At 31.1% G+C, this 12,443-nt stretch overlaps 1 protein-coding gene across 1 annotated transcript in view; it reads left to right on the forward strand.

The window, feature by feature from the left end:
• The first annotated feature begins 1,436 nt into the window (after nt 1-1,436).
• Nucleotides 1,437-12,443, forward strand: part of LOC140447752 (ovochymase-1-like) — a 148,951-nt gene continuing 137,944 nt past the window's right edge. The window contains exons 1-3 of the mRNA XM_072540628.1: nt 1,437-1,576; nt 10,434-10,593; nt 10,648-10,783. Of these exons, the coding sequence (XP_072396729.1) occupies nt 1,510-1,576; nt 10,434-10,593; nt 10,648-10,783 (363 nt within the window). The 5' untranslated portion in view covers nt 1,437-1,509. The remainder of the gene's footprint in view (nt 1,577-10,433; nt 10,594-10,647; nt 10,784-12,443) is intronic.

Below are 12,443 nucleotides of genomic sequence, written 5' to 3' on the forward strand. Positions count from 1 at the left end.
CCTGCGCATTTTAGGTCTCGGTAACCATTTTCAAACTGATTTTATTATGATATTTTTATACCGATTGATTTGAAAATTTGTATGCTCACTTCTGATACCATTCTAAAAAGCGTCAAGTAGAGTTTTCCTCAAAATTTTTCAAAAAAATTTCCGTAATTTTTTGAGGTAAAATCTAATTTGTAGAATCCTTTCGATTTTCTGTAAGTTATACCATGATTTTTTTCCAAAAATTTTCAAACCATTTTTCCGATAAGAAAAAAAAAACTTTAGAAAAACTTTTATAAAACATTTTTAGAAAAAAACAGTTTTAAAATGATATTATGATAATGTTTTTTTTTCAAACTAAAGTCATATTTACTTTACAAATCACATTTTTTTTTCTTAAATATAAATATTTTACGAATTAATTTTTAATTGAATAAATGTTTGATATTAGAATGAAAAACAAAAAAAAATTATTTTCAATATTATAATCAATTGAAATTATCTGATGATTGATAAAAATTTATTATGAAATCGGTTAAGTAATTTTATTAAATTAAAGTAAGTAAAAACTTTCATATGTCACTTATATGGAACAGGACTGACGAGAACAATTCCAAACAGAAAAGTAAACGATGTCAGATTTTCACTATTTAACCGGCAGTATAAGTTGCATGATGTGAACGAGCCTTTTTAAAAAAAAACTAAAAAATTTCGATGCTTCAAGCTTACCACCATGTCAAGATGAATTACATCAACATCTACAGCTGTCCGCCCTTTTGGATTTAGAGTTTTTAGGGGCAAAATAACGAGCCATGAAAATGGCGGACATATTACTTATCCTTAATTTTTCCCCAAAAAATTGCAACTTCACCCCTGTCCGCCACCCCTTATGTATCCACTCTCGCGTCCGCTCTTTGGGATTTCGTCTAGTTATACCAAGATCTTACTCTGTTAATCTATCGATCGTTAATTTTTCCGAAAAAAATGACTTCATCCCTGTATAGCCACCCCCTGTACCACGAGGGGCGTCCGCCTGTAAGGCAAAGTCTTAACCCAGTTACAATGAATATATTCCAATAGAGAAATGTCATATTACTGATCAGTTCAAAATTTCGGCTCTATCTCTCCGACTATAAATACATGGTCTTTTAAAAAATGGAGACATAGTTGTACTATGAGTATTTAAACAAAATAAAAGAATCTAGATCATAGTCTAGCAATTAAGAAGTTTGTTGATACCTAGACTAAAAAGTTCGTTCTTAAGCTATTTTTTGTGAGATGTTAATGCAATTTACTATTTATTTTTAATGGGAATTATAATCTAAATAACAATATACCTAATACAGTTTTCAAAATTAGCAAAATATTTTCGACTGATTCATACTGAAATAATTGCTTAATCCTTTTCGCTTTGTCATAAGCAAACATTCACTGTTTATTCATGATAACAGGTACTGTTTGTCATAAATCAGTTCCAATTAAAATCTGAGCAGAAAATGATTGTGTGAAAAGTGTGTGATATTCATGAGAATGAAACTGTATATAGGTTTTTTTATTTTCGTCGTTAACTTTATTGATAACTGTCAAAATGGTGAGTAATTCTTCTTTTTGTATATCACTTTATTTTAGGTATTGTTAAAATCTTTTAACCTGTAACAGTTGGAATGCCGGATAAACTTGACATTATTTCATCCTTATCTGTGTTTTATTTGCTATGAAATAAGATCTTGAAAGGTTTGTCTGTAGAGGACTAAGAATTAAAAGTCAAATAAAACTAAATTAAAGTGCAGCAAAAAACACGAGATCAAATAATGAATTCGTATTATTAGTTGTTTTAAATTTTATTTGTGAGTACCAAATTAGTTATTGGCCAAACAAATTTTAATGCTTCCTTAACTGTAACAAATATTTTTTTAAAGGCAGCGGCATTAACCATATTGGTTATTAGCGGATGGATTTAATGTAAACAATAATGATTACAAATTACAAATAAATAACATACTTATATGTGGTTCAATATGTTACAGTCTCTTGAAAAAAGTTTCACAATAGTTTTACTGGTACACTCACTAAAAATATCTCTTATAACTCATGAAATTTTATTAGTTAGTCTTTCAGCACTATATTTGGGACACTCCGTTAATACGTGTTTCACTGTTAACGGCACGTCACAACTCATACATTTTGGTTGAGGTTCCTTCTTTACGAGATATTCATGTGTGAGTTTGCTGTGTCCTAATCGGAGTCTCGTTAATACAACATGAAGGAAACGGCTAGGGACGTTGTTCTTTCAAAGAATTCTTTCATCTTTCAAAATTTGGTTTAATTTCTTTTAACTTTGAGGATTTTTCTTTCCAACATTTAGTCTAATTACATATCAGCTTTGGTTTAAAGTACGGATTGAGATCTTCTGCTAATGGTTTTATTATCGGTCTGATATTTGGGGAATTTGCTATTTCTCGAGCATTTTTATCAGCTAGTTCATTTCCTTTAATGCCTATATGTGATGATACCTACCTAAAGATTAATGTTTTGTTTTCGAGCTGCTGCATGTTGTTTTTAATTAATATAGCAATCGGGTTGCAGGTGTACATTTTTGACAGTATATGGAGGGAATTGAGTCAGTAATAATAAGGAATTTATCTGGTTTGACTGTTTGTATGTGATTAAGAGCTCTGTATATTGCATACATTTCTCCAGTTATCACAGTGGATTCTGTGGGCAATTTGAAACTTTTTATGATACTTGTATATATTTAGGGAAAGAAGAAAGTGTTCTATTATAATTACTTATAAATATTTGTGGCATATATACATTGTTGTGTATAATGTCTAAGATTTTTTAATTTGACTTCGATGCTGAAGAATATGCAATGCATATGTATTCCAATTTTGATCGTACTAGACTTCTATACAACAGTAATAATGTATCTCCATTAGCACCCCATTGTTTGTTATCTAAACATTTAAGAAGATTTATACTATTTTGACATGATATCGCCAATTTTTTAATATGTGGTTTCCAACTTAAAGTTTCATCGAATGTTATGCCTAAATATTCTATCTCTGTACTTTGTTTCAAAAACTTTGTGCCGAATTTTAAGGCAGGTATGTTAGTGTGAATAGGCTTTTTGGAAAAAAATAAAATATTGTGTCTTGTCAGCTGAAAAATATAATCCACTCCTATTAGACCAACTTTCGATTTTATTTAGTTATTCTTGTAAAAGTAGGACCATCGAGTTAATATTTTTTCCTTTAATAAACATTATCATAAATCAGCATATAATCTAGCCTGTGCAGGACTCTTCAGATTTTTTATAACATCATTCGTTGCTATTAAAAAAAGTGTAGGGCTAATTACAGATCCTTGTGGTGTTCCATTGTCTTGAGAATACTAAAAAGTTCTCCATTACTACGTACCGAAAATTTGCGTTCATTTAGAAAGTTATTCAAAAATGCCAACATGTTTCCTTGAATTCCCCAAGTCTGCAGCTTTGTTAATATTCTTTGTCTCCATGCTAAGTCAAATGCTTTGTGGATGTCAAAGTAAATATTTCTGTTTGTTACAGAAGGCTTCATTAATTTGACTTTCTAAATGTAAAACATTGTCTATAGTAGATCTCAAAGGACAAAATCCAGCTTGTTATTATCCAAAGTAAATTGTGATGTTCCAAATGCAACATAAGTCTATTATTTATTATTTTCTCTAGCAGTTTGTATGTAGAACATGTAAGTGATATTGGCCTATATGATTCTGCTGCTGTAGCCGGTTTGTTAGGTTTTAGTATAGTGGTGACAATAGCTTGTCTCCATTAAGGCAGGAAATTTTTGTTTACATCAGATTGTAATAAAAAGATTGAATAGGAAGTCTAAAGCTTCGTTAGATAAATGTTTTAAGAATATTGCGGGTATGTCACCTGTACCTGGTGATGTGTCTTTTAAAATTTGGATTGTTTCTAATAGTTCTGTTTGATTAATTGGAGTATTTATATCATCGTTATTGGTTATAATTTTTATTGGATTTGCTTCTTCTTCTTTCCGATATCGTAAAAAAGTATTGCTGTAATTTTCATTTGTAGATCTTGGTCTGTATCTTTCAGCTAATTCTTCTACAATTTTTTTGTTTTCATTAATTAGGTTTTCATTTCGTTCTAGGTATTTTATTTTATTTTGTGTATTGCCGCCAGATATTTTCTTAACTTTTTTTCATGCTGATGACATGTTTGTATTTCTGTTAATACCTTGAACGTATTTTTTCCAAGACTCTTTTTCAAGATCTGGTAGTAATTAATTTTGCTTATGCCCTTTTTTCTTTAGCTCTATCAAGTTCTCATTGGTTTTATGTCTTATGAAAGTATTTAAAGGTTTTTAACTTTGTTTTATTGCCAATTTACACTCTTCATTCCACCAGGGAAAAACTTTGTTTTTTAAAACATTCCTTGTTTTTCCCATTGCAATTGTCGCGGCTTCAGTGATTAAGTTATTAAACAATTTTAAAGTTTGTTTTTTCTTTGATTATAGGAATATTCGATATTTCTTTAGTAATTTTTGTTTTAAAAATGTTTCAGTTGGCTTGCTTTAATTGCAAATAATTGGTTGTTATTGTGGGGTTGGAATTTTTTTTACTTTTATTGGATAATAATCACTTCCATATAAATCGTCTACGGTTTGCTATGTGTGATTTAGTAACGTCGATGGGTCAGAAATAGACAAGTCAACTAGCGGACCAACTCGAGTTTTGATGTTAGTTTTGCTGATATTTAAGAGAGGCGGAGTCTAACGATCCATCGTTTCCGTCGCCTGGTGTAAATGTTCCAAAAATCCTAAAAATAAACTGTATCGACGCCAATTTTTTTAAATTGAAAATCGAGACAGTAGTTTTTTAGGATTTTCAGGAAGATTTACATTAGGAAACGAAAACAATATGATTGTAAGACTCCGCCCGTCTTAAATAAAAAACGGAAGTAAAACCGGAAGTAACTTTTTTTTGCATATTTTAGATTGTAAAATGCCACGTTTAAGAAGTCGGTCTGAGAACTCTAACTAACTAACTAACTAAATTTATATTTAAATATTATTTAAATTTAAAAAATACAGAAAACAGTATCATGCTCCGCGCTAGTCTACACAACCGCCTACTGTTCCACTTTTTTAAGAATACGCCACAATTTTACTTTATAATAAGTTTATTTTTTATTTATTTATTTAAAATAAACCTAATTTAAAGTAAAATTGTGGCTTATTCCCAATTTACGAAAATGGCGTATCATTTCAAAGAACGTCACATACTCATGTGCAAATTCTTAAAAAGTTATATATTTGTAAATGGATGAGCTAGTAACTTCCAAAAATATGTCCTTATCTGACAATATTTTTAAAATAAGATGAATCGTTTAATCGATTAAGTTGTAATCTATGATACCTTATACATTTTTAATTTAGAATCTTACGCAAAATCTAAAAATGCAATACGGCATAACTTCCGGCATAAATGGAAGTAACATGTCAGTCAAAATATTTTTTTAATTTTTGTCGTTACTTGTAATAACCAATTTTCATAAATATCGTGAAGTAGTTTCTTATATGTATATAAATAATGTAAGCTCATCGTGAAACACCTTGTATAATTAATATTAATTAAATAATTTACTTCATTAACTAATTAGTTAACTTAATTAAATAATTATTGTAGATTTGTATACACAAATATAATTATTTTGATTACAATATTTATGTCTATTTTTTATTTTGAAAATTGCACTTACTGTAAAAAATGGGTGGATTTTATTGCAAAAAACATTTATTTTTATTACCATTATATTCTATTTATCATTCATAAAATATCTAAATTAAATAAATATAAAATACTTTGACACACAGTCAAAACAATGTTTGGCCATATTTTTAAAAACAATACCTAATAAATTTGTAAATGTTTGAACATTTAAATTGTTCGCCGTTTTAATCTATGAGTTAGTTACAAAACTTTTTCATCAACTTAATTTTTGTTTGAAAATTATATATTACTTTTTTCGTTTGTGCATTTTTTTAAAAGAAAATTGAACGTGATCAGTTGGCATTTTTGTTAATAATAAACCATTCGTTACTAATAATTAAGGATACTGTGGCTCTTTTTTAGTATGTTTTCTAATTAATTATAGAAAGCTCTTCCTTCATTTTCATTTAGAACGACAGAACGCGTATATACACACAGCATTTAACGTTTCTTCGTCAAGAATAATGTTCACTGATATTATTCTATTACTAGTTTTTTAAAATGAACCCACACTTTGAAATGTGGTCATTAAGAAGAATGATGCGCATCCCTTGGGTGGATAGAGTTCGAAACGATGACGTCCTTAAGAGAGCCGGCGTTGAAAGAGAACTCTTTGAATTAATTAAAAAACGCAAGATTGGTTACCTTGGGCACATATTGAGAGGAGCAAAATATGAAATACCACAGTTAATCCTACAAGGGAAGATCGAAGGTAGGAGAGGAGCCGGCCGCAAACAATTATCCTGGTTAAGGAATATTAAAGAATGGACAGGAATACACAATACAGGCGAGCTGTGTCACGCCGCCAAGAACAGAATTCTAGTAATGGGATAGTCGCCTACGCACTTTGGTGTATGGCATGTTAAGAAGAAGAAGTTTTTTAAACTTCTGCTTCATGTTTTTTTATTTTTTATTTTTTCTACCAGCAAATATCCATCCATCCTAAGGCTCCACATCCCAATTTGAGCCATGGCCTTCCTTAGCAAACTTCTGTATTCATTATGGTCTGTAGCCATTCTCCTCCACGATTGACTACCAAGAAGATTTCTGGCTTCCTTATTTACATCATCCTCTTATCGGTTTCTTAGTCTTCCAACAGGTCTATTTCCCTGCATTCTTGCATTTAACAGTTTTTTTGGAAGCATGTTTTCTTGCATCTGTGTTGTGTTCATATTATGATGTTTTTCTCATTAAGTATTTCAATGCTAAATTAAAAAATTTTGAGGCCAAACTAGTTTGGATGGTATTTAAAATTCACTTATATATCAGTTATATATAATTCACAATATTTTGCATAAGTATTTCCTGTTTATTGAGTCGTATGTCTTTCTAAAGTCGACGAAAATGTTAAAGACAGCTTTGTTATATTCCCAGGCTTTGCTTAAGACCTGCTTAACCGTGAATAGTTGGTCGATGGTTGAATCTTTCTTGCCTTAATCCTGCCTGATATTCTCCGATGATCTTCTCTACGAGAGGGTTGTAATCTATGATTAAGTATACTGGTAATTATTTTCATTATTTCCCTTTCTCTTAACTTAAATTCTGCGCATATTCCATCATATCCAGTTGTCTCGTTAATTGTCTACAGTTTGATTGCTCTTTCAACTCCTGCATCTGTCCAAACGCCCTCTTCTGTCGTTGGTGGTTTTGTTATCTTATTTTCGTCTTTTCGTCTTTTCTTATTTTATCTTATTTTCGTCTTTATTGTCAGTCTTTTAAAGCTCATGATCTGTGTGTTCTACATTATCAATGTGAGAGTTTTCGGTTAGGAGATTTTTAAAATATGTTGTTTAAGTTTCTTTAATTTGTTTAGTGTAGTATCCGGTTTTTATTCCTAGAAAGATTCTTCTTTTCTTTAAGTGTTATCTGCCAGTCGTAGGTTGAATATCATCTTTTATTTTTTTTTTTAAAGTTTATTTCCATGTCCATTAATTTGTTTAAAGTTTATTTAAGTGTTTTATTATTTTTTGTCTACACAGTTTACCACAGTTTATGGTTTTTTGTTTACAAATACCATTTTTATTTCTCTAGTTTGTCTAATTAAATATATTATATGTGCTTCATTTTGTTCTTTAATTGCCGCCTTACACTCACTATCAAACGATTGGTAATCTTTCCTTTCTTTAGTTGCTAGCACCAATTTTGCTGCAGTTAATAAGGTTCTGCTTATTACGTTCTATTGATCTTATAATGATCTCTCTTTATTTTCTTCATATTCAGTCAGCTTCTTCTTGATCTCTTCTTTAAATATCTTTCGGGTTTCAAGTTATAAAGTTTCGGGTCTTTTCAGTTTTCTTAGATCTAGAATTTCCTTTCTTGGTCGTTTCTCTTTTGTCTGTTGGCTGATACTATATATATAAAGTATACCTAAGCTTATAGGTGGTCTGAGCCGCAGCGTGCACCTCATTTATTTTTTAAGTCCAGAATGCTTGTCGCTGATCGCTTTTCTATCAAAATGAGGTCTATTTGTTTCACATCTCCTCTAGGGGATATAAAGGTACCTTTGTGTACGTTTTTTTGGGAAAATATGGTAGAACGGTCATCATGTTCTCACTAGCTTCAAGGTAAATAAGATATTTTACGTTTTTATTCGTGTCTCTATATACGCTCTGCCTCCCAATTATTCTGATGTATATTTTTCAGTTCTTTATTTTGTGTTTGTGTCATATATAACTATTTTAATGTCATTTTTTATTATTAAGTCATATGTTTGCTTTATTACTTGGTAAACGCTATTTGGGTATTCTTATCTTGTTCAAGAAATTCAAATCCGTCGAGGAGTCCGGCAGGGATGCATCTTGTCGCCACTTTTATTTAATCTGTATAGTGAAGCTATTTGTGAACAAGCACTCGAGGAAGAAGATCTTGGTCTGATAATAAATGGTGAGACGATCAACAATATAAGGTATGCTGACGATACGGTTCTCCTAACGGGAACGCTAGTAGAACTACAACATCTCGTTCAAAGTCTCAATATATACTGTAACAGTTACGGCTTGAAAATTAATTTGAAAAAAAACTAAATTTATGGTAATCACGAAATCAATGAACATCAGAGCTAATCTTGTAATAGACAATACAACGATTGAGCGTGTGTCCTGTTATAAATATCTAGGTGCTTGGATCACAGACGATACTGATCAAACAAAAGAGATTAGATGTAGAATAGAAATCGCTAGATCAGTCTTTAATAGAATGCGCAAACTCTTTTGCAATCGTGATATCAATATAAAGTTACGAATACGAATGCTGCGGTGTTATGTCTTTTCTACTCTGTTGTATGGAGTAGAGGCTTGGACACTAAAACAGTTGACCACAAAAAACATCGAAGCTTTCGAGATGTGGTGCTATAGGCGCATTCTCAGAATATCATGGATGGACCGCGTCACTAACACGCAAGTACTCCAAACTTTAGACAAAAGATGCGAAATTCTAAATGAGATAAAAACTAGAAAGATCGAATACTTGGGGCACATTGTGAGAGGTGAAAAGTACGAACTTTTAAGAAATATCATGCAGGGCAAAATTAAGGGCAAAAGAAGTGTGGGAAGAAGAAAAATATCAAGGCTTCGTAATCTACGTGAATGGTTCGGGTGTAGTTCGATTGAACTTTTTAGGCGCGCTGCTAACAAAGTCGCAGTGGCCATGATGATTTCCAATCTCCGCTAGGAGTGGCACGAGAAGAAGAAGAATCTTGTTCATTTTTGGACAGTGAATTTTTATTATGGATAAGTTACAGAAGTAATCTTTATTAGTACCTAAAAATTCGTTTATTAATTGCTTTAAAATCTTTTATGAGGTACTTTTTTAATATCGACTATACATGCCACCCAAAGCTCTTTATTTTCTGTATCAAACCACCTGACAAGATGGTGTGTGTTTTTGTGTCCCTGATACTTTTCCCTATCCATCTTGTTTTTTGAATTGCTGCCAAACCAATCTTGCATCTTTTCAATTTATTGAGTAGTTCACTCAACGAAAGTTTTAAATCCCAAAATAAAAATCCGTGTTTTGTTAGCAATATCGTCGCCTTAATATCCGTCTATTCTGAGTCTTGTTTTGCAAGTTTAGTAGTAATTATTTTTTGTTTGTAATTAGGTTACTAGCCTATTGCCCACCATTTCTCCTTTATGAGAGCTTCGGACCAACAACGGTAGTTACTAAGCTATTAACTGAGCTTTATTTATAGTACAATTGTCCTTTATACCTAGTCCCTTAAAGATGTAAGTAATACTATAAGTATTTTTAGCGCATCTATGAACTCCATACTACCTGTAAGAATTCCAAAATTCCGATGTTTCTAATCTGTAATGGTTTTTTCCTTAACATACCTAGTACTAACCCAGAAATTCAAATAAAGGCTTCGTTTTTCCGAAATATTTTATCGAGGATGCCGTTATTTCAGTGTAAATTTTATTATGTTAAAAAATGCCTGAATACTTTTTTCTATCAACACATCTCCTGTTCGTATAGGATGCAAGTTAAGTGCATTATTACCAGGTACCGGTTTGCATTTTTTGTAAAGACCAGGAATTCTACTGTAATGACTGTCCTCTCAATCAATGAATTATTTTCTACATCCCACCACTATCAAGCACGTATTTTATATAAGTTGATACGTATAAAAAATTATTTTGTAGAACTAGTACTATAATAATGAATGTATTTTTTAGCTATTGTTCCTCACCTAGATGGAAGAATTGTTGGAGGAAAAGATGCTAATATCACCGCATTTCCTTATCAAGTATCTCTAAGGAGGTCAGCGCAGCATGCTTGTGGGGGCTCCATATTCCATCCCTTTTATATCTTAACTGCTGCACATTGTGTGTCAAAGTAACAATATATTTCTAGCGATTAAACATTTATGTAATTCATACTATGTTTCAGTACGGCAAGAACTTACACGATTAGAGCAGGAAGTAATTATATTAACCAGGAAGGAACAGTTATAAAGGTTTGCTCTGTTTATGTACACCAAAACTATAGTGCTGATACTATGATTAATGATATTGCAATTTTAAAAGTAAGTGGTAATTTTTTAAACATTGATATTTTAAGTGTAATAATAATAAGAAGTGTAAATAAGTGTAAGAAGTAAGAATAGTCTTTTTTGGTCGCGCCTATTCTGACTTGAGATACCACTGCTTTAAAAAGTTTGCTTAATGAGCATTCATACCACTATCTCAAGTTAAACAGCCATACGCTTTTATACTGTCTACAATTTTGTTGTGCTTTTCTTTTTCTTTCTCTCTGAAGTTTTTCTTGTAAAATTTATTATTTAAATTATTTGGTAAGTTTTCTCACAAATAATATATCTCCTATGTTGCAGCTCTTTCTCAGGTACTATTTTAATGGTTTCTTTTATTAATATTTTTTTCATTACTTCGTTGTTTGTTACTTATCACCAGGACTATTACGTAAGTGAAAAATGTTTACGCTTTTTTATAGTCACCGCTTTGTAGAATAAAGCTTTCATTTCGTAGAGAAATTCCGAGAAAATACTTTTTAGTCAATTTTACAGGTCTAGTTTTTGATCATATTATGGGAAGTGTTTTTCTTGTCATACTTTAATATCTTTGATGTAGCATAACTGTAGTTTCTTACATATTTAACAGTCTACGTATTATCGTCTTAACCAGGTTAGCATGTTAACATTATTTTGATTGTTTTTTTAACTCATACGTTGTAAATATTATTTATACTGAAGCCAGTTGGTTTATTATACACTGTGTGTCAGCCAAATGGAATAAATTAGCTAATAAATAAATGAAGGACTATTCGAAAAAACGGTCTAACACGTCGATTAGTGTTTTATAGTTGCGCATTTTTTTCCACAAAAACTTTTTATACGGGGTGTATCAGATAACGGTAGCCAAAACCACCTTGCTTATTTTAAATAGAACACCCTGTATATTAATTAATTTTTAGATTTCTCAGATCATTTTAGACATTTTTTAAATACAATATCCTATACCTATCTTTGACTTTTTCGGAAATATTAAGTAAAATGCAAAAACTCACATTTAGAAAAGAAAATTATTTATTTGTCAAAAGTCGCTACCACTACCATTGTCTTAATACTTCTTGCCCACTTAGGCCTTGGTAATGATAAAGTAAGCAAAAACTATTTAACCATTCCTTTTTATTGCTAAAATATGTTAAAAAAACAAAAAATTGTTTACTTTGGTTTAAAACGCCAATGTTTTATTGTTACATGACAGAAGTAGTTGTCATTGCTATAGTCGTTTGAATTTCATTAACCGCAAGCCAGAAAAATGGTTCATTTAACAGAAATGCACAAAATTACAATTATACAGATGATTGGCTATGGAGATAAGACACGGACGCAAATGGAAGTAGCTTGTTTATTTCACGAAGCATTTCCTGATTTGCCGCACATATCTCAAGGGAAAATTAGTAAAATAGATAAGCAATTCCACGAGCTGGGCCATGTTAGGAAGGTAAAAAAAGAAGCTGTCAATGCAATAAGTTAAGGATACCAAATTGGCTGTTATGATTGAGTTTGAGAAACACCCACATACATCTGTTCGGAAAGCAGCCCCAGTACTCGATATTAGCTATTCATCGGTCATCGAATATTACAAGATCGGGAGCTTATGAAAGATGATTTTGACAGGAGAACGTATTTTTGTGAACAAATGAAGACAATGTTAGACAGCAAT

The sequence above is a fragment of the Diabrotica undecimpunctata genome, chromosome 1 (assembly GCF_040954645.1).
Source record: "Diabrotica undecimpunctata isolate CICGRU chromosome 1, icDiaUnde3, whole genome shotgun sequence".
Taxonomy (NCBI): Eukaryota; Metazoa; Arthropoda; class Insecta; order Coleoptera; family Chrysomelidae; genus Diabrotica; species Diabrotica undecimpunctata.